The following is a 24,130-nucleotide window of genomic DNA, read 5'->3' on the forward strand; positions in this document are numbered from 1 at the left end:
TTTAAAAACAATCATTGTGATTATATTTATCTATTTTTGATTGAGGAGTTCCTTGTGTGACACCTTCATACGTTTAATACAATAGTTAAATTTTTATTATTACTGTTAGTTTCTCATTTTGACTTGTTTTTATTGCAACTACTTATTGTTACATATAATTGATCAAAACACACACACACACACACATACACACACACACACACACACACACACACACACACACACACACACACACACACACACACACACACACACACACACGATGTCAGCCATGATGAAGCTTGCATTGTTTGTGTGAAATTTCTGAGGACATCTGAAGACTCAATAGCTCAGTGGGCTGTTATCACGTAAGCAATGAGGTCCTTGGGTTCAAGTCCCGAGTTGAGTCAGAATAGTTAGCTTGTGTGGAATTTACATTCCAGATAAGGTATTGTCATTGTGCACCATCCGTCAATCCATCTCCTTTTTTGACTTCTCCAGCCAAACCGCTGGGCCGATCTGGCTGAAATTTTGAAGCTTTGCAATTCCTGTTACCGATCTCCTGATTGGTAACAGGAATTGCAAAGCTCATTCGAGTCACATGACTAAGTAGGTCAAAATGGACGACTTGGTAAATTTCTTCAAAAACCTTCTTCTCCAGACCCTTGGAATGCTACTAAATTTGGGTCACAACATCAGGACACGGTCCCAATGTTAAATTGTGGAGGCCATGCTGATCACATGACTGGAAGTGTGTCAAAATGGCAGACAGTAAAATTTTTGGACAATCATGTAAATTCCTTCAAAAATCTTCCTCACCAGACCCACCATTTAGAATTCCACTAAATTTGGGTTACATTAGGCCATGGCCCAAATAAGTTACAGATCCAGTGGTCCTACTTTTTCACATGAGCCCTCGCAGGAATTTGTTCCATTTATTAAATTTCTCAAACGAAACACAGTCAGTGAAGCCTTGGTATACGTGTCTTAATTACATTCTGTTTGAACTTCAGTTGTACCCCTGACTACACGTACATCTATTAATTACGTACTATTGGAACATACCTTTCAAACCTTTCAATCCTTGAAACTACTGAGACCCCTTGGAACTTTGAAGACCCTGAAGACGCCGTAAGACATTTACATCCTTTTGACCCCTTACATCCCTTCATTCTATAACTTTAGACCCCTTGAGACCCTCTAAAACCCTTCAAATCCAAAGACACTTTAGAACCCTAAGGACTTCTAAGACCCAATAGACCCTCCAGACCCCATTAGACCATTTACAATCCTATGACCCTTAAGACTCCTGCAAAGGCCCAACATTCTTTAGACCCCTCACACACCTTTTACCTTTAAGACCCTTTCGACTTTTTTTTTACCCTGTGCTCGTGAAGCCAAAAGTGGGGTTAAGCGATTGGGAGCGTATGTTGTACATATGTCGTACATGTCTGCATTTTGTGAAGAGCGTACATCGAAAATCGTTCAGCAGAGGAAATTGAAACTTTACCACATGTTACATGACCATGTGATATTGCGGTCACTCTTTTGAGGTCAACATCGGCATATTTTCTAAAATCCTCAATTTTCATTCTATTGACATGAAAATCCTCTTCAAATTTATCATCAAGTTAATGAAGTCAACCACTAGCGATTTTTGAGGTCAACATAGGCCAAATTTCTAAAACTGTCAATTTTCATCTGATCGACTTGAAATAGAAACATAATTTTCATTTCCCCTCAATTCAACCAATTGTTTTTGAGGTCAACATAGGCCCAAAGGTCAACTGACTCAAATGTAGTACCTATTTTATTTGGTCTTCCATGTGATTTGAATTTCATTTTTGTCAATTAGAAATTTGCCACAAGGAGAGTTGGCTCAGACCAAATCCTTCTCAAGACTGTGCAGGGTTAAGTATTCTATGAATACCATCTCGTTTGCTCTTTAGACCCCTGTAGCCTTGAAATCCCACAGACCCTCAAGATCTTTACACCCCTGAAGTCCACTTACACTCTTTGGACATGTTGGACAGCTTGGACCCTTGACCATTTAGACCTTTTTACACCCATTGTAGACATTTCATATCCCTTTCGACCCGTGAGAAATACACATGCTTTAGAGATTTGACACTTTAGACCTGAAGTTATATTGTAACGTACCCTTTAGCATCATTAGACAATCGAGAGCCTTTTAGGCACACCACACAAATATCTATAGTCATCTTGCAAATCACAGATGATACTTTTTTTCCCCAGCAAGTAATGTGCAAAAGTGTGTGTGTGTGTGTGTGTGTGTGTGTGTGTGTGTGTGTGTGTGTGTGTGTGTGTGTGTGTGTGTGTGTGTGTGTGTGTGTGTGTGTGTGTGTGTGTGTGTGTGTGTGTGTGTGTGTGTGTGTGTGTGTGTGTGTGTGTGTGTGTGTGTGTGTGTGTGTGTGTGTGTGTGTGTGTGTGTGTGTGTGTGTGTGTGTGTGTGTGTGTGTGTGTGAGTGTGAGAGAGTGAACACAGAAAAGTGGAATGAATGTCCGTCAGCCAATGATGAATGTCATGAATGGCTTCATGTACAAAGATGATCCAAATATCATCAGGAAGATCTAAATTGAGGTGTGACAGTGAAGAAAACATTTCAGGAAGGGATGGGTGCTGGGGGGGGGGGCTTTATAACAGCTTAACTTGAAAAAAGGAGCACGTATACCTCTAAAAGCACTGCATTGTCAGAAAAGAGGGGGAAAAAAGCAGGAGAGGAGGGTAATGTGGGAGTGGTAGAAAAGGGTAGGGGGAAAGGGATAAGTGAAGGAACAAAGGGACAGGGTAAAATAAACAGGGGAAAGGGTTGAGGAACAGGTGGGTATGGGGAAGAAACAGGGGGAAGGGTAGGAAGAGGGGAGGAGCAGGAGTGAAAAAAACAGGGGACAGGGACAGGGGATGATAGAGGGGAAAGGGAGTCGGATAAGGGGAAGTGACGTAGCAAGACAGAGGAGGAAAGGGACAGGGGAAGAGAGGGGAAAAGGGACAAAGAGGGGGAGAGGGACAGGAGGTAATGGGGAAGGGGACAGGGAAAATAAGGAAATAGAGCAGTGAGGGAGAGATGTGGGGGAATATGTAAGGTTGGAGTGGATAAATTTGCATGGCGGAGAGTCGGGGTGAAGGGTGGGAGAGGGGGAGTAAGACAGTTGGGGGGCAGAAGGCAGAAGGGAAAAGGGACAAGGAGAGGCAGAACGGAAAAATGGGGAAGGCATAAGAGGGAAGGGGAAAACGATAAGGATAAGGGGGATGGGAGAAGGATAAGGGGAAAGGGATAAGGATAAGGGGAAAGGGATAAGGATAAGGGGAAAGGGATAAGGGGAAAGGGAGAGAGAAAATGGGAAATGAAAAACGAGAGGAAGGAGAAAGGGGGAATAAGCATAAATGTAAAAGGGTGAGAGGGGAAAGGCAGAGTGCCAAAATTGACAAGTAGATCAGCTCATGAAATTATATTTTGCAATCACCTGCTCTCCACAGCAAGGAGTTCGTCATAATGAGCTGAGCGCTGGTCATCGTCTTGCCGGTAACGGATGACTGTGGCATATCCTTTGCTTACCAAAGCCTCTGCAATGTTCCTGCAGAACAGAACATGATGGCAAAGACATCAAAAGGCAAAACTTAAAAATAAAAATATCGACAGTAAAAATTTAACAAGATAAGAGTGAACGAATCATCATATTTATTTATTTATTTATTTAAATAAGGCACATATCTTTGAGACTTTGCATTGCATTCTGAATCTACTCCAAAAATTGAGTTGAGTTGAGCAGTTGCCTGTACATGTGACACCTTAGAAAATAGACTGGATGTCAAATGCCATTTTGAGGATGAAGCAGGGCATCGATGTCCATCAAACGTTTTTTGGGTTTTTTGACTTTTTATACAGTACCTCCAAAGCCTCTAGATAATGAAACCGAGTGATGCCACCTTGGCAACGTTGAGCATTTTTCTAAAAATTCATTGTTATGCCTTCGCTGTCACCGTGAACAAAAAGTATGAGTATTTTACATATCTTCTCAAGGAAACATCCAAACACTATAACTCAAGTGTCTTAACCCATGTTTCAAGAGTTGCAGATTTCACTGAAGCCATTCAAATGATTGTTGGATGCATATTTATTATGAATTATTTGTTATGCAAATTAGCTTTCACCATTGATGTAAAAGTGATTTTTCTTTTTTGCAGTTCAAGTGTACATAATGGATGAGTACTTCTTCAAACCTTCATATCATATATCAGTTCAGTTTATGGAAAAAAATCGGTGGCATCCTGTAATATCCCAGTCTGTACTGCTGTGTTAACTTTCAACTGCACATGCGCTAAGGACTTGCGGTCTGGAATCTAAATCGAGACCAGCCATTATCCAACTTGTTAGCTCACCTGGACTCTTATCAGGTGAGCTTATGCGATTGAGCATTGTCCATAGGTGAGCGAGTCAGTGAGTCAGTCAGTCCAGGCACTAAACACTTGAGTCATTATCGCTTGAACCAAACTCACAATTTTTGCCGACAAAGATGACAAATTTGACACAAAAAAAATCATCTCCAAGCGGAAACCTCTTCAAGATTGGTTGCTTCACCTGATGTCATCGTCATTGATGGCAGGGCAACCCTCTGGGTCATCCATTGGTCCAATAAGGGAATTGTGCAAGACCTCGTGGACAATTTCACGAGCCTCGTTCTCGGAAGGATTTCAGCATCAAGAGCGGAACAAGATTAGCTTGAGCTGGGCAACATGCTCGTGGATGCCATAAGCTGAATCTGCAGCTTGTGGTATCTTGACTGTGACAGAGAACAAGGTTTACGTGATAGAAATTATTTGTCAACATAATTGGATTGAGGCCGCTCAGCAAGAAAAGCCGAACAACCACAAGCTCATCGTTACAGGTTAGGTGTCTTCACCCGTGGAAATCTACCAGGGAGAGAAAAAGAATCGAGACATTCTGAAAACGGCTCAAGAAGAGGTGGATGTGATTATTATCCAGAAAGTGGCTCATGCTGTCAATGATGGAGCCAAATGCATCCATATCCTTTGTGATGACACAGATGTATTCATCATACTTGTGCATCATTTCATTGAGATTCATCTTAAGTGCTGTCTCACAATGGAAGGCACAAGTGTGGGGTGTGCATTTATATACATAATCCAGCAACTGCCAAAAAACATAGAGGAATCGTGTGATAATTACCAGTGGCACAAGCACTTACTGTCCGAAACACAGTGGCACGTGTGTGTGTAATCTGGGGAAAAAAAAATCACGATATAAAAAAGCTAAAAGCTGGTCAGCAACTTCAAAAACTTGGCGGCGTTGATGCAAACATGGACGAGGTAATAGCAGAGGCAACTGGGTTTATTGATGCTCGTCATGGGAGTAATAAGATGGAAAGCATGTTGGATGTTCACATCGATATCTGGTCTCACAAAATGGCTAAACCGACTGCAATACTGCTCCATACTTAGAGGCTCTGCACCTACCAGTGAAATCTTTGAAAAAACAAATAATAAACAAACAAAAAAAACGTTCACCGAGCTTATATCCTGACAGAAATACGGAGGTCAGCATCAAAATCAGAACCACCAGCTTTGCATTAAACAAGTTACGGTTGATCTCGTAATGAAGCATCGAGGTCTGTAACACCAATTATGTTGCCCTAGCTCCAACTGAAGTGTTGGAGATCATTCAATGAGGATGAGCCTCGGACAACCCATGCTTCACAGTGCAATGTCGAGATGTCAGCGCAATGACAGCTCGTGGTGCAATCCATAGTCATGAGGATGGTTAAGAAAATGTATTATGACAAACATTTTTAACAATCTCATGATTTGGAGAAAATTCAGTATTGATCAATTTCAAGGCAAACAGAATGTGCAAGTCAGTGGAAGCTGCACCTGGCTTTATTGTCCTTAAACCCCCCTTCTTTCTTTCATTTCCAAAGAACAGGTCAGACTGGAAGGGCACTCGGTGGAGCGCATACCTCTGCCAGGCTGATTGGTTTACGTTTTGTATCCCACGAATAGGCCGGATCTGGCTTCGGACCCAAACTAAAATTCAATCGGCTTGTTCTCGTCACTAAACCGACTCATCCACCAAGTTTCATCCAAATCCGTGCATAACTTTTTGAGATATCGTGCTAGATATCGGTTCAGCCCCATCACTCAACGTTGAAAAAAAAATCACTTAAAAAATTCTCCGATCCAGATCTTCACCAAAATCTAATCAATTCTTCCTCATTTACCAAACCTGCCCACCAAGTTTCATCCGAATCAGTCCACAACTTTTTGAGATATGCTATATGTCGGTTTCACCCAATCACTCAATGGTGAAAAATCACTGAAAAAATTATTGGATCCGGATTCAGATCTTCACCAAAATCTAAACATTTCGTCCTTGTCATATCCCTAAGCTCTCCAGCAAATTTAATCCAAATCTGTCTACAATGTTTTGAGATATTTTGTTCAGAAAACAAAGAAAGAAAGAGACAGACAGGGGTGAAAACATAACATCCATCCACCTTCAGTGGTGGAGGTAAAAATCAAGCATGTGTAGAAATAACACACAAGTACATCTCATTAACCAACATTGCTAAACATCTCAGATCGGTTATGGCTGACCACAATGTTAATCAAGACTCAACGAATGCATCTTTCCTCAAAAAGTATCCACAGGATATTTGAGGGCGAGACGCTTGATAAAACATTCAGATCAAGCATTTCAAAAAGACATGTACAGCTTTCGGTGTCAAGTAGCCAATATCAGAAAATATAACAAAAGCCGAGTGTTGGCTTAACGGTGAAGGCGGCGAGCTTAAGTTCTTCGGGTGTTGAGTTTGAGCCCCTGTCGGCTGTTGAATGTACACGAGGTGGGGTTAACTCTGCCTGTTATCCTTTCGAGGTCAGCGAAATGAGTACCTGTGCACTGATAATAGAGGGCATTGCATCAGTGGCACAACTGCGCCACCAGAAAATGATGCAACCAGCAGCCACAAGCTGCACACAATAGCTGGCTACAAGATAACAATATATTGATGCAAGAGTACTTTGTGATATTCCTTGGTTGTCCATTCGATGTGAAGCGGACCTTTTTTATAGCCTGATAACTGAAGAATTGAAGGGTTATAAGGCCAGTAGCATATCCAACGGAACGTAATGATTCCGCAATATATTAGAAAGAACACCACAATCGAAGTAATGTAATGAATGCAAAAATACCAAAGGACTGCACCACCAGGTAGCCTCGAACTGTTCAAGAAAGAAAATGTTAATGGTTAATAAAGCTGAAGGAAAGTTCAACATCATTAACTGACAGTGGCAGCAACCATAGCAACATCAGGTCCCATTTCTTCAGTTTCATATTATGGAAGCCTCAAATATGAACTCGATGAACACTTCTGCTCGAATGAATTTTCATCACTGCTGCTCACATGTCTGAGCTCCCAAAATCTATCAATAATATGGTTTTTCATTACTTTACAAAAAAAAAAAAACATGACGATTGAAACACCGAGGAAAAAAAAAATATATATATATATATATATATATATATATATATATATATATATATATATATATATATATATATATATATATATATATATATATATATATATATATATATATATATATATATATATATATATATATATATATATATATATATATATATATATATATATATATATATATACATATACTTGAAAAGAAAAGCTGATATCTCAAATACTGTACATCTCATGCAACAACAAAAAAATTGTTTGCCATTGTGAATGTAAAAAAACAACATACTGAAAGACCAAAAATTGAATGTATTTGATTTATGCTTATCCTAGTCTTGCAATGCTTTTTGAAAAAGTCAGCAGACAGGGCAATGAATATTGATAAGAAAAAAAAAAACAATGATGAAGGAATTCAAAATGTGCGCTAAATATGAGGGTGAGGGTTGTTTAGTTGAACATTCACACAAAATCCACACAAAGCAGCCCCAGTTGGTTTTGTGGCTCTGGAGGCGTCCAATAACATAGACCCATCTGAGCCGGGGGTATAAGGCCCACACGGATTCTGAAACAATGTTTATGTTACTTGTTGCTGTGGTCCATCCTCCGACAATTTCCAAAGGATCACCCAAATGGCGGAAGAACATGGTGGTGCAACACACAGGAGGCAAAAAGCAGGGAAACATCTCGAAATTAAACTGGGTTTATTGAAAAAAAAATGGGAATAAGGGGACACAAGTCGCTGGCAATACAACAAATGAGCCAAGTGGTCGACAGACACATGCAGGGATGAGGGGGAATGCAAACGTATGTTCAGGGAGAGAAACAACCCACTATGGCGATATAAATAAACACCGGGATTCGCACAATCGGACACAGTGAGGGCTTGAGCATGGCACAAGCTCGTATGGAGTCCAGTATGGCCCGTGCAGGCTGATGCTGCACAAGGAGGGAGGATGGTAATGAGGTCATCATTGTGGATGCAGGTATTGGGAGGCAGCGTCCCTGTTTCAAGCACAGTCCTCCTGCTCTGAACAATGACAAAGCAAAGAGGTTTGCTGATGAGAGGGATGCTGCGCCTCCAAAGGTCCAGCTCCAACTGAAGCTATCCACATGGTCATGGCCCTCATCACCTCTGGGACCGCCTTCATGCCTGGCGGATCCCTCTCATTGTCCACCCACAACTGCGTTTGACGTTTTTGTTCAGGCCAGCTTGCCCTGCTCGGTAAACCCCAGAAAAAGTGTGCTGCCCTCAGCCAGGGTTCGACAGTCGACCTCGCCACCATGTCCCACAATGCGCCAGCCAAACAGTCCGTAATGTCACCCTTAAAAGCGCACAGCGCTTTTTGGTGCCTCACCCGGCCTCACTTGTAAACAGGTGGATTTACGCAACAAACTTATTCTATACCATCTTCAAGTTAATGCTCAATGCCTCCTCAGTGCACATTTTACAATATGTCTTACCTATAGACAAATAGGAGGAGATTGGGACCATACTCTGTGCAGGGCGTTGGTGCTGCTTAAGCAGTCTCCTTGGCTATTGGGCACAATTCTGGACGGGTCGCCACTCCGACACAGTATACCAGCATGCTGGCGCTCATTTAGCTGACCTCGGAAGGATGACAGGCAGAGTTAACCCCACCTGGTATTAATTCAACAGCTGAGCAGGATTTGAACTCAGGACCCGAGGATCCAAAGCCCGCCACCCGAACCATTAAGCCAACAACAGGCAGAGACAAATAGCTATTAAAAAATAAATCAACGTAATGCAATCACACACTCCATACGATTCTGAGCATGTCTAACTCTGATGGATTCATCCCTTTCCACATATCATTGCATGAGTAAACCAGAACGGCACTCTTCGAGGTTGCGACTTTGACCGATATGCCTCCACACACATTATTAGTTATTACATAATAATAATACTCGTACCAAGTTTGATTTAAATCCCTTCAGCTGTTCTGAAGTATCACATTTATACCAGACATGACCTCTGACCTCTTGATGCCAAAATCTAATCGGTTCATGTTTACATCTCATACATATGTACGTCATGTTTGGTCAAAATGCAATCACCGGTTCACAAGTTCGTGCAGAAATAGATTTTTTTTTCCGAACATGACCTCTGACCTTTGACCTATTGACTCCAAAATATTCTCAGTTCATCTTTGCATCATTATAGATACATGTACCAAGTTTGACTTCGATCTCGGCAGCCGTTCTTAAGTTATTGCTGTAATGATAACTTATCACAGGTGGACAGACAAACGTGTGGACAGATGGATGGACAGACAGCCAGACTGACAACCCTTGGACACAATGCCTCCGGCGACTGTCAGCGGAAGCATGAAAAAGGGGAGGGGGACAATAAACCTTGACTTTATATTCATCATGATAATGTGTAATAATCTTTACAAAAAATTGGTTATGCTATCAAATCAGTTTCTTGGCAATGGTTATGCTGGGTGGTTTGCCATTGCATTCTGAGCATTGGGTTACAGCAAGGTGCCGGTGATCATCTGCCTACACTTCGCGAAAAAGACACCACAGGATCTTTAACGTCCACCCATGGCCAGTGGAAGCAGACGAGTCCTCCAGCTTGACATCCCTCTGAGGGACGGTGCACACATTGATGGGTCACTCTGCATGTGAAAACATCAAGGTGAAAGCTTACATCTGGCTCAAAGATCAAACCCAAGCAAAACATCTCAAAGGTGAGTTTGCAAACCTCAAAACGAACCTGCTAGCTCAAAGCCATTGATATTAAAGGAAGAGTAAAATTAAATTTCAAAAATAAATTAGCAAGTCGTGACCAAATTTTTCACTTTGCATTGTAAGGGGTAGATTAATAAAAATGTTCCACAGAACAATTACAATTTTGGAATTGTCAGTCAACCCTCGATCGATCTCTCCACATTAAAAAAAAAATAAAAAAATAACTTTTCAGACACTCACCGTTACACCAGAATCATTACACTAGCCTCTGTCTTTTAATTCCGAACATGCAAACAAGGTGGTGTGACAGATGGCCTGCGTAACCACACACCTTACAGATTACAAAATAAGATGCTCCAAGTTGAGCGTCATCATGTGGCGTTCACATGAAAGTGCAGATAGCAAATCAGTTCATTCCAGTGGTCAATATCATCGGACCATTGACCGATAAAACGCGATATACATCACAGTCAGCAAAGATTTCAAACAGCGCATTCTATGTTGTTAAATGGTGCAACTTTAATTGCCAATTGGAATTTTGATCTCATTAAAAAATAAAATAACTTCAGTAATTTCTGTTGAATAAACTTTTTTCATTCTCATATTCCTTACAATTTTCATAACACAAATACATCCATCGTTAAATGGCGACTCAACATATAGAATATTGCTGGAACACAACTTATAAATGAGGAAACCAATTCGTTAAACGTTATGTTAAATTCTCTTTCAAGCAATTTTTAATCTCTAAATTAGATAAAAAAAATAAAAATTGCAGGGAGTGGAGGGCCGTTCTTACAATGTAGGGTCTGTCGTTTGTCCGAGTGTACATTTTGTATTGCTCCAGGTTGTTTGCATGAGCTTTTCATACGGTTCTGGTTTCCTGCCTGCACTTACATCGTGGAAGTGATCATTGCGGAAAATAGATTTCGAGAAATGGAATTTCACTTTATGTGCAGCTTTTCAACAACGTATATATTCCTTCAATTGAGAGTTGGGTGTACATCTTCAAATTTAATCCTAACGATAAGTCAAGGACCGGTGTGTGTGCGTGTGTGCTTGCGTGTTTTTGTATGCATGCTTGAGTGTCTTTGTGTGTGCGCGTGTGTGTGTGTGTGTGTGTGTGTGTGTGTGTGTGTGTGTGTGTGTGTGTGTGTGTGTGTGTGTGTGTGTGTGTGTGTGTGTGTGTGTGTGTGTGTGTGTGTGTTTTATGTTTCTCATCGTGTGTGTTTCTAACAGCGTCATCGTGGGAGATGCCAATGATCCTAAATGCCTTGGTTTTCACAGCGAGAAGCCGAGAAAGGAGAGAGGCGGGAGCACCAGCCCAGAGGGGACAGCAGCACTCCATCAGGCTGCGGACGAAAGCTTTGTATGTCGTCATGAGTTCAGGTGGGCCGAGGAAGGACTTTGCACGACGGAGGATGCCCAGTCGACGACTGGTTTTGGAGGCCAGCTTGGAAATGTGGCTTTCCCAGGAAAGATCATGGCAGAGAGTGAGACCCAGAAGCTTGAATGAAAGGATTTCTTCAAGATGATTGTTGAGAAAGTAGATGGTGGGGGTTTTCCAAATGGTCCTTTCAGAAAGACATAGTGAGTGTGAGATTTTTCAGGGTTGAAAGACTTGTTCCATGTGTTGGACCAACTTGTGATTTTATCCACATCTGCAGTGAGCGAAGAAGCTGCTGCTTGCCGGTCTGAGGGATGACAGATGGTACGGCAGAGGGTGGAGTCATTAGCAAAGAGATAAAGATGATTTTCCAGAGTCAGACAGATTGATGATGAAAACCAGAAAAAGAACAGGGCCCAGATCACTGCCTTGAGGAACTCCAGCCTGGACAGGAATAGGGGATGAGAGAACTTAATTAAGGGCCACACGTTTGCTGCGACAGGAGAGGAAGTCTTTGAGCCATGAGTGGAGATATCCTTGGATACCATAGGAAGAGTTTGGTAAGCAGGGCAGGGTGCCAGACCATTTCAAAAGCACATATGTCGACGGACATGGCTCTGGTTTCATGTCCGGCATTGATGATCTCCATCCATTGTTGGGAGTGCAGAAGCAGCATATCCAGGATAGAGTGACCTGGTCTGAATCCACATTGATGATCGGAAATCAAGCCATTGGACAAGAGGAAGGATTTAATGTCTGAAGTGATGATGGATTCCATAACCTTGCTTTTTGGGAGAAGGCTGGCTGGTCTGTAGCTACAGGAATCTGTTTTTGCACCTTTTTTATGCAGAGCAGTAATGTTAGCTGATTTCCAAGCAGATGGCAGACAACCTTGAGCAAATGAGAGGGTGAATTGAACAGAGAGAGGGTGAATTGAACAGAGAGAGGGTGAACAAGAGCAGCAGAGCAGGTTTTTGGACATGTGGGCTGATGCCATCTGGACCAGTTGCAGAATCTGAGTTGAGGTTTGAACAGCACACTCTCCACCTTGTCAGAAGAAAAGGACACAGAGTCCAGGAACAGCTGGGTGTGACTGGGTGAGGTGGGTACAGAAAGTGATGGGTTTGGGAGACAAGATTTAGAAGCAAACACAGAGTTTAGGCATTCATCCTTTTCACGTGCGGTGTCAGCTGTGCGGCCATTTGAGGAAAGGGAGGGGTTGGAGGGGAAGCATTCACCAGAAACACATTAACTAGATGCCACCAGGATTTGGAGGCAGGAGACAGGTTTGCGAGTTCAGACTTGAGGTGAGAAAGATGTTTTCTGGCTCTCCTGAGGGTAGAATTACATCCAGACTTGTTACATCTGATCTGGGCTGATTGCATCCAGACATGTTATATTGGATCAACATGACCCGAATTACTGCATCGTGATGTTTTGCCGGTTGTCTTGGGAGAGGGGTGGGAGGGACGCAAATTCTCCAAGTAAATGTGTAGTGTAGTGCCGCCTCCAGGTGGGGGAGGGTATTGCAAGTCCCCACCATTGGCAGTTCAGTCCGCCTGTCCCCACATTTTCCAGTGAAGTTCGGTGTTTTGAATTATGCAGTGAGAGATATTTTGGAGGTATTTTTGATAACACGTTTGAATAAGGAAAACTAGAACGGGCACTCATAGAGCGCATACCTTCGCCGCCACTACTTTTTTTGTTCTTGGTATGAGTGTGGGGAACTGGTTTGATGCTGGTTTCATGCAAATCGAATAAGAATTGACTGAGTTATGCCGAAAACCGAATATTTTTCAAGGGCGTGACCCCCCCCCCCCGACATTTTACCCCAACCGGTGACATGTGTTATGACGTCATTGTGTCACAAGATTGGGCATTAAATTCTGAACATTTTGGTGTTGGGTTCATGCAAAGCGGACAAGAATTGACCGCGTTATGACAAAAACCGCATATTTTTCAAGGTCGTGACCCCCCTGACCTTTGACCCCTAACCGGTAACAAGAGTATGGGCGTCATTGTGTCATATTGCATATCACAAGATGAGGCGTTGAATTCTGAACATTTTGGCGTTAGTTGCATGCAAATTGAATAAAAATTGACCGTGTTATCGTAAAAAGACGATTTTGACCTTTTCGTGACCTTGACCTTTGACCCGAACGATCCCAAAATCTAATTGAATGCTTCCTGGCTAATAACCAATCATCCCACCAAATTTCATGCAATTCGGTTTAATACTTTTTGAGTTATACGAATCACAAGATTACAAATAAATAAATAAATAAATAAATACACGCCGACCAAAACAACCTTTCGCAGAATGCGAAGGTAATAACATTACCCCCTTGACTGCTCCCACGGGGTACTTATGAGCGGGTACCTCTCATATGTTAAAAGCCTTGATTCAGTCCCGACTCCAATGACTTTTAAGAATACTTTAAAATCACCCTGCCATTTAAGGTAGCTGCATGTGCAGTTGGGTTTTCTCATTTTACAAAAAAAAAAATCTCACTGTTAAAAGGAAAGAAAGAATTAAGAAAAAGAAAAATTAACTTGAAGGGCACTCGGCAGAGCACATACCTCCGCCCAGTTCCGGATCCGGATCTTCACTAAAATTGAATCAATTCTTCCTCGTCACACACTAACGTGTCCACCAAGTTTCGTCCGAATCCATCCCAAAAATTTTGAGATATCGTTGCGGTTTTGGGGGTCGAAGAAATGGTTGAAATGTCCAGATAGGATTCTCTTGTGTCGCATGGTCCGTGGACGGGTAGAAGCACATCGATGTATTTAAGTCAGGAAGTCTGTCAGCTAAAGTGTTACGTGTCACCACACGAGGGGTGGTGTGGTGTTAGTTACCTTCGCGATTAAAAATAAGTTCCCCTGTACGTGATTACCGTCTCATTTTCCCTGTGTTTTTATCTTCCAATTATGGCGATCAGCTCGGGACCGAGTCCCTGAAACAACAGGAGAAGCCCTGCCTTCCCGGGTTTGGAGGCGAGGAGGCCACGCCCCGAGGAGAGGGAGAGAGGATAAAAACAGAGAGGAGATTATTACGGAAGAGTGTCCTTGGCGGAAAAGGCGCAGAGTGTGTTCTTGGCGAGTGTGCACGCCTGGAGGAGATCGGGCAGATTGGTGCATGTCTTGAGCTGATCGAGGGGGTGCTGGCAGGATTTGTGCACTGGAGTTTCGAAAGCTGCAATAGGTGAGGCATGATCCTGCCTGTGCATCTCATTGGATGGTGGAGACGCTTTCCTCCCTGTCTCGGCGGGAGACGGCGCCATTTTGTTTGGCGGGTGTGTTGCCCAATAAACAGGGCCAGACGACAGAGGTAACAACAAACGAGTTGGTCGAATTAAATCTTCTTAATCATCCCGATGAAATCCATTATGCAATACAGCCGTCCAATGCTTCCTGATAAGCCATTCGACCAATCGGTCATTTTGCACTTGATGACCCTGTAACCCTGACCTCGAGGCGAAAATGCGAAAAAGGGCTCAGACGTTCTATAGAGAGCAACTAGTATTATCATCGTGTCAAGTTAGAACTCGATCAGCTGAGACGTCTAGGAGGAGATAGAAAAATAAAAATTGTTTACGGACGGACGGACAGACAGACAGACGGACCTGAGGACACCGAACGGTTTTATTCGGTCAGCGAGCTGACCTAAAAAAACCTCTAGTATCAAGATCCATAGCCGGATCTTCATCAAAATCAAAACAGTTTGTCCTCGTCACACACCCAACCTGTCCACTAAATTTCATGCAAGTCCATCCACAACTTTTTGAGATGTCCTGCACACAAATAGATAAACAAGAAAAAGACGTCGTGCAGAGCACAATACTTGCAAAATCCACTCCCTCTCAAAAGGTTGCCATGATACATCAAATTGTCCATTTCGTTAACATTAAAATTCACAATCTTAATCAAAGCTCAGGTCAATTGGATGAAAATTGATTTTTCAGATTTAAATTGATGATTTTAGAAAAAAAAAAATCCTTGTCGAGGCTCGTATGAGAGCTAACACACAACACACAGCAAGGGGGCATGAGACAAGAGGGGCGGGAGTGGGAAGGACAAAACAGTGGGGAACAGAGACATTAGGAGATCTGTGGAAGGGAGTGGGATGGGGCGGGGAACATGGGGTATACAAGATGGACATTGCAGGGACTTTCAGGAAGGAAAGCAGGAAATTTGAAGGAGGTGGGTTTGGGGTGGATTAACGGGGGATAGAAAAGATCGAGGATTTGGATGGGGGACGACAAGAGGTGGTGGTGAACAGCTGTTTTGAAGGCCTGGAGGGAAGAATGGGATTGAACAGTGAAGTTTGACCTTGAGTTGACCTTTGATCACAAAAATTGGTTTCCCAATTCAGTAATGTACTATGCAATTGCTGTTAAATTCTCAAGTAAATCGGATGAAAATTGACGATTTTTCAGATCTAAATTAATATTTTTAGAAGCCTGACCTTGAGTTGACCTTTGACCTCAGAAATAGTTGGTTTCCCAATTCAGTGATGCAATATGCAATTTTTGTTCAAATTTAAAGTCAATTTTAGATGAAAAATGATTTTAGAAATTCGACCTCAAGATGACCTGTGACCTCAAAATCAATAAGCTTCTCAGTTGAGACGACCTCTACGACTTCGTAAAGTTTCATGACGATCGGTTTAGAAATGTGACCTGTAGGCGATAAACAGATAGATAGACAGACAGACAGACAAACAAAAATCGACTGACCAAAATTCTTGAAAAATCTTAGATTTTTGCAAGTAACAAAGAGACAGACAGATGTGAAAACATGACCTCCGTCCACTTTTAGTGGTGGAGGTAATAAAATGCAAGTGTAAAAAAGATTAAATTTAAAAAATTTTAAAAACCATAACTGAAAAATTACCCCCGTGTGGGGGTGACGGTCATCTCTATAATACCACAAGTTCTCAATGTTCAGTTCGGGTAACCACGAAACAGTCCAAACTAACCGTTTGGATTGAAATAGTTCACAGAGATACACTAGGATAATACTACTAATGACATAATTAATAAATATGTATTGTTCATTTAGTACCCGGATTAACACATCAGAATCACCAGTAAGTGCAATACGTGGTTTTCCGGTCCGTCCACTCTCTGGGGACATTTCACTTCCAGTTGTAGAAGAAAAACGAAAAAATGGGCTTAGCTCTCGGAGATTATGATAATCCTGTACATTATTCTTCACTGATTATAATGCAACTTTCAGAATGAAAATTGGTCAAGTATTTATAGAGATATTGAGGTTTGAAAAATCGTAAGAGCTGACAAATTCATGAATTCCAAGGAAGTTTCGTGACACTGCACAATGAAACATGTCAGGTATGAAAAAACATTTTGTATGCCAGATTCATTAATTATTAATTCATTAATTATGGAATGTACTCATTGATATATTAATCAGAAAGCCCGAAGCATATAGCATAATTTATCACATCCCCTCATCCGGGATCCGTGGCCTCGCCGCACAGCCTGCAGCCCTATGTCCGCCGGTGATTATGTTAGATATCGGCACGATCGAGAGGAGCCTGCGAATTATCCCTGCTGATGCACTGAATTGATGCAATCGTTCGGCCAGAATATTCGTTGTCAAGATGTTGCGTGATTAAATCACCAATACAGTCACTCGAATTTATACCGCCGACATACTTCTTAACAATCACCTTCGCCCCAGAAACCACAGTCAATCTGAACCACGCTGGCCACTGCTCAGACACCATGACCAGACTACTGCGCAGTTCTACTACGCAGTTTGGTTAAAGATGACTCGGCATTTTGGCGCGCACGCACAATTATATTTTGAAAATAAATGCCGATGTTTACATTTCGGGTTTTGAAACTTTTGCACCTTCGGAGGAAAATGTATAAATATAAAAGGCTAAAAATGTGTTTTATATTTATATTTCATTTCTCCTTCCTTCCTTCTTTGCGAATCGCATCGGCATTTTTGGCCATCTTCCAGATCACGTGACGGTCAAACGGGAAGGAAATTCAAAAATCTGTCCGGTTAGATACAAGATAATATTTTTTACTATCATAATCAACAAACAGTTGCCAAATATGTTGTAGAATGGCAGACTAGATAGGTTTTGAAAATGGCGATTTTTATAACTTACGTGACCTCGTGACCTCATCCCTGACCTTGAACCCGGACAAAAGTTATATCGTTGTGCAACACTCATCGACCTCTACCCACATACTAGGTTTCATCAAGATCGGAAAGAAAAATTGTTGACGGACGTACGGACATTTCGTCCGGCTTTATTAGGTCATCTCGGTAGAGATGACCTGAAGAGTAGTACAAATTTTAAAAGGCAGCAAGTTCAACAGATGAGGGGCATATTGCACTTGATCGACAGTCTGCATCGGAGTGCAAAGAACGACCAGGAAATTTCTGTTGTTCGACTGCAGGTTTTTATTTTATTTTATTTTGCAGAGCTGTGAAGTGCGATTATATCTGAAATGCCATTCTGAACCAATTTGCTAGGCTTTACATGTCATCAAAGATATTCTAAAATCTACACAATGGCACACTGAGCACCAGTTAAGTGTCCTCAGGATTGAGATGTGATCAAACTTCGATGGTTGAACAAGTATGGCTGCCATATTTTGCACAGATCGTCGGGGCTGAAGAGAAGAAGCAGTCAGCCTGTGAAGAGCGATTTCCAATAATCCAAGCAAGAACTAAAAAAATCTCCGATTGAAGCATGAGAATATTTGTGAAATTATACAAATGAAATATTCAGAATGAAGGAAATAATTTGTTAGTATAAGCAACATTCCGAATGAAGGAAAGCAGTGGATCCATCGTGAAACTTGAAACTGCATAAGTCAGGAATAGGTGGTGAATCCCAAATTTCAGCATTTGGGAGAGAAGCTCATTAGAAATTGAAGAGGAACTGAAGACTAGTATAATAGTAGCTACTAGATGGTATTCATAGAATACATACACTGGGCAGTCTTGAGAAGGACTTGGTGCAAACAAACTCTCTTCTTTTTAAGGGTTGTTTTTTATTTATTTTTTATTCTTTGATCAAATGTGGCTGCCAGACCAAGTGACCGATGACATCACCTTTATCAAACCATATTTCCCATGGGTAGTTGATCAATTAGTTATATTTTGCATTGATCGGTTTGGCAGTTTCTCCTATGAAGATTTTCAAAGATTTTCCCTTCGATCCAATATGGCTGCCAGACCACATGACACAAGATGGTCATTTTCATGAAAATCTTGTTCAGATTTCAAGTCAATGACATGAAAATTGAAGACTTCAGAAATTTGGCCAATGTTGACCTTATGGCCTAAGTTGACCAAAAATAGTTGGTGGTTGGATTTAATGACCTGATATGCAAATCCTGTTCCAATTTCAAGTCAATCGGATGAAAATCAACAATTTCAGAAATTTTGGCCAATGTTGACCTTTTGGCCAAGGTTGACTGAAAAAATAGTTGGTGGTTGAATTTAATGACCTGATATGCAAATCCTGTTCCAATTTCAAGTCAATCAGATGAAAATTGACAATTTTAGAAATTTCAGCCGATGTTTACCTTTTCACCAATGTTGACCTCAAAAATAATTGGTGGTTGAATTAAGTGAGCTGATTCGAAAATCCTGTTCAAATTTCAACTCAGTTGGATGAAAATTGACAATTTTAGAAATTTCGACCTATGTTGACATCAAAAGAGTGACCGCTATATCACATGGTCATGGAACATGTGGTAAAGTTTTAATTTCCTCCACTGAAGGGTTTTCCATGTACGCTCTTAACAAAATGCAGACAAGACGTATGACGTACGGCATAAGTACGTACGCTACCGATCGCTTAACCCTGCTCTTCATTTTGCGAGTGCAGGGAAAAAAATTGAAGACCAGCACAATAGTCTCAGCAGCAACGATTTTCAGAAGATCAATGGACTTCATCGTTTGACTTTCATAGACAGGAAGTCAGAGTCGTGGAAAAGAGCAAATTATAATCTGGTTCAAAGGAGAGGTATCATGAGCGTATCAATTGAAGCCAAGACTGACATCTCATTAAAATTGTGGATACAAATTTTGAGACAGCAAGAGTGAAACAAGAAAATATGCTGGGGAACATCTGACAGATTGATGAATTGGCTCTGATAAATATCCATAAATGCTGAAAGTAAAATAATAATCTAAGGAAAGAATGCAAGAATCCAACATTGCAGGTGGCTCGAGAACAAACAGAAGAGCAGAGGTTCAACGACAATATTATGGCAGGCTTTCAAAGCAAATGATCCAGAAATGGTAAAACTGAAATGCAGCAGATCCTTTGTCTGCTTTGCACTGATGCTCTTTCCTGAAGATCACAAATTATATTTTGTACAATGAATCTTTTCGAATACAGGGAGGAAATAACTGAAATTACAAGTGTGTGTGAGGATTCAAGATTCAAGATTTTTATTTCCAGTCAACAGAGGTCGACAGGAATTTGCCTTGGTGCACAACAGCAATCAACAATTATACAGTGCCTATAGAAAGTCCACACCCCCTTTCAAAATTTTCACCTTTTGCTGCCTTCGAGCCTGGAATTAAATTGCATTAAATCAGACTTTGTCCACCTTTATTTACACATTCTAACCCACAACTTTCAAGTGAAAAACAAATTCTACAAATTATGGAGAATTAATTAAAAATACAAATCGAGAATATCTTGGTTGGATAAGTGTCCACCCCCCTAAGCAAGGGATGGACAAAATTGATACATCGGCAAAATTTTTGGAGGGATGGGGGTAGTTTAACAGGCAGAGAAAAAGATCATGGCTTTGGATGGGGGATGACTTGAGATGGTGGTGAACAGCCATCTTGAAGACTGGGAGGGAAGAATGAGATTGAAGAGGGTTTGGAAGGCAGTTTGACAGCTGGGAAAACAGAGGAATAAATGAGTGGAGGTGAGAAGTGGTGCTCGATTTCGTGGTTTCACTTGGAAGGGGTTGCTGGGAGGCCGCGTTCAGCCAGCAGATAATTGGGGAAGAGAGAGCACAAAGAGGCCAGAGGGTGAAAGACCAGAAATGAGGCGGAAGAAGGGAGAGAACACTGACCTGTCTGCTGGTGAAGTGATAGACACAGACTCGGCTTCATTTCGAGAGATTCCAATGATTTTGAAGGTCTTTGTATCCATGGCATCAAGCTGAACAAGATGTGAGGCAGGGGAGCCAGCCTAGATGGGAGAACAGTACTCAATCAAGCTGTAGATGAAAGCCTTGAAGGTGTACAGGTGTGCCAAGGAAGGATTTAGCAAGATGGAAGATTCCAAGTTGACGTCTGGCTTTGGAGGCCAACTTTGAAATGTGGCTTGCCCAAGAGAGATCATGGCTGAGAGTGAGACTCAAGAGTTTGAGTGACTGAACCTCTTCAAGACCGTTGAGAAAGTAGATGTGAGGGTTTGTGGAATGCTCCTTTTGGAGAGAGAGTGAGGATGTGGGATTTCTGGGGATTGAAAGACAGATTCCAAGTGTTTAACCACTTTGTGATTTTTGTCATGGTCTGAGGAGAGGGAAGAGGGTGCTGTCTGCCTGTCAGGAGGATGAGAGATGTCACTTCAGCGAGTAGAGTTATCAGCAAACAGATAAAGAGGATTTTCCAGAGTCAGTGAGATTATTGATGAATATTAGGAATATGATGGGGCCGAGAACATTGCAATGGGGTACTCCAGCCGTGACAGAGAGGAGATGAAAGGGTTCCATTGAGACACACACATTGATGTCGAGAGTGGAGGAAGTCAGTAATCCAAGAGTGCGGTTTGTCTTGGATTCCATCGGCAGACAGTTTGGAGAGCAAGGCAGGATGCCAGGCTACATCAAAAGCTTGATATATCTCCAGAGAGACGGCCCTCATCTCATGTCTGATATTGAGGGCCTCCATACATTGTTGGGAGAGTGGAATAATCAGCATGTCCAAGGTGGCGTGACCAGGCCTGAATCGGAATTGATGATCTGAGATGAGGCTGTTGGAGAAAAGGAATGATTTTATATTTTCTGCGATGATGGATTTCATGACCTTGCTGATGATTGGAAGCCAATTGGTCTGTCGTTAAGGGGATCAGTTTTTGCACCTTTTTAATGTAATGCTGTGATGTTGGCTGATTTCCCAGTGGATGGAAGATGACCTGTGGTAAATGACAGGGTAAAAAGGGCAGAGAGAGGAAGTGCAAGAGGAGTAGAGCAGGTATGTAGGATACGTGAGCTGATGCCCTCCGGTCGAGTTGCAGAGTCAAGCCTTGCCAGAAAATTTTCCACCTTATCAGGTGCAAAAGACACTGAATTCAAGAGCAGTTGGGTACAACTGAGAAGGAGAGACAGAGGCAGAGACAGATTAGGGACACAATATTTTGAAGCAAACACAGAATTGAAGCATTCGGCCTTCTCACGAGCGGAGTCAGCTGTGGTGCCATTTGAAGGAAAGGTAAGGGATGGAAGAGGCACATACACCAAAGACCAACTTGCAAGGTGCCACCATGTTTTAAAGGACGGAGACAAGTTTGAAAGTTCATTCTTGAGGTTGGACAGATGTTTTCTGGTTCTCCGGAGAGTAGACACACACTTGTTGCGGGATTTGTGGAATGTTCTGAGGTTGCCTTCGGTTGGATTTGCCTTCCAGGCAGAGAATGCAAGTTGTTTTTAAGGAACTGCCTCACCACAGGATTCAGAGTACCAAGAGTGGGAGGATGGGTAAGACAAATGAAGATGGGATGGGATGAATCTGTGCACAAGAGAGAGAAGGTTTCTGTGGAAGAATTCCAAGACTGAATTAATATTAGCGGTGGTGGATATAGGAGACCAGTCCTGAAGTGTGATGGCTGCTTGCAGTCCCTGCCAGTTTGCCTGAGTGAACTGCCAGACTCATCAGTGCTGAGGCTGTTCTCTGAGAATGGCCCGAGAGATGTTGACCTTCACTAGTACGTTATTAGACGAGTCAAATGGGGCAGAGGAAGAGCAGGAGACATTTGTGAGAAAGTTAGTCATCACAAAGTCTGGAAGGGAGGCTTTTCCACTGGGAGAAATCTGGGTTGGGAAGTTCACAGATCAAGTCAGAAATTGAAATAAAATTAAGTTTCAAATGTACAGCACAATTCCACCACCAGGACGGGGTTGATACATAGGTGCGGAGGAAGGTTTGAGTGGAGTGTGGGGTGGTGGGATGCAGAGGAAGGTTTGAGTGGGGTGGTGGGGTGCGGAGGAAGGTTTGAGTGGAGTGTGGGGTGGTGGGGTGTGGAGGAAGGTTGGAGAAGTGTGGGGTGCAGAAGAAGGTTTGAGTGGGGTGCGGAGTAAGGTTTGAGTGGAGTGTGGGGTGCGGAAGAAGGTTTGAGTGGAGTGTGGGTTGTGGGGTGCGGAGAAAGGTTTGAGTGGAGTGTGGAGGAAGGTTTGAGTGGAGCGTGGGGTGCGGAGGAAGGTTTGAGTGGAGTGTGGGTTGTGGGGTGCGGAGGAAGGTTTGAATGGAGTGTGGGTTGTGGGGTGCGGAGGAAGGTTTGAGTGGAGTGTGGAGGAAGGTTTGAGTGGAGTGTGGGGTGCAGAGGAAGGTTTGAGTGGAGTGTGGAGGAAGGTTTGAGTGGAATGTGGGGTGGTGGGGTGTGGAGGAAGGTTTGAGTGGAGTGTGGAGTGCGGAGGAAGGTTTGAGTGGAGTGTGGGGTGGGGGTGCAGAAGAAGGTTTGAGTGGAGTGTGGGGTGTGGAAGAATGTTTGAGTGGGGTGCGGAGGAAGGTTTGAGTGGAGTGTGGGGTGGTAGGGTGTGGAGGAAGGTTTGAGTGGGGTGTGGGGTGGTGGGGTGTGGAGGAAGGTTTGAGAAGTGTGGGGTGCAGAAAAAGGTTTGAGTGGGGTGCGGAGTAAGGTTTGAGTGGAGTGTGGGGTGCGGAAGAAGGTTTGAGTGGAGTGTGGGTTGTGGGGTGCGGAGAAAGGTTTGAGTGGAGTGTGGAGGAAGGTTTGAGTGGAGGGTGGGGTGCGGAGGAAGGTTTGAGTGGAGTGTGGGTTGTGGGGTGCGGAGCAAGGTTTGAATGGAGTGTGGGTTGTGGGGTGCGGAGGAACGTTTGAGTGGAGTGTGGGGTGCAGAGGAAGGTTTGAGTGGAGTGTGGGGTGCGGAGGAAGGTTTGAGTGGAGTGTGGAGGAAGGTTTGAGTGGAATGTGGGGTGGTGGGGTGCGGAGGAAGGTTTGAGTGGAGTGTGGGGTGGGGGTGCAGAAGAAGGTATGAGGAGTGTGGGTTGCAGAAGAAGGTTTGAGTGGAGTGTGGGGTGTGGAAGAATGTTTGAGTGGGGTGCGGAGGAAGGTTTGAGTGGAGTGTGGGGGGTGGAGGAAGGTTTGAGTGGAGTGTGGGGTGGGGGTGGAGAAGAAGGTTTGAGGAGTGTGGGGTGTGGGGTGCAAAAGAAGGTTTGAGTGGAGTGTGGGGTGCGGAAGAATGTTTGAGTGGAGTGTGGGGTGCGGCAGAAGGTTTGAGTGGAGTGTGGGGTGGTGCGGAGTCTTTTTACTGTTTGCAATGAGCAAGCAGCCTG

The 24,130-nt window shown here is 42.8% G+C and overlaps 1 protein-coding gene across 1 annotated transcript in view; it reads right to left on the minus strand.

The window, feature by feature from the left end:
* The window catches only part of SND1 (staphylococcal nuclease and tudor domain containing 1), a 657,386-nt gene that overhangs the window by 540,164 nt on the left and 93,092 nt on the right, over positions 1 to 24,130 (minus strand). The window contains exon 7 of the mRNA XM_085884182.1: positions 3,466 to 3,576. Within this exon, the coding sequence (XP_085740308.1) occupies positions 3,466 to 3,576 (111 nt within the window). The remainder of the gene's footprint in view (positions 1 to 3,465; positions 3,577 to 24,130) is intronic.

This window comes from Eptatretus burgeri, chromosome 6 (assembly GCF_056783735.1).
Source record: "Eptatretus burgeri isolate ZD-2024b chromosome 6, Ebu_testis_v1, whole genome shotgun sequence".
Taxonomy (NCBI): domain Eukaryota; kingdom Metazoa; phylum Chordata; class Myxini; order Myxiniformes; family Myxinidae; genus Eptatretus; species Eptatretus burgeri.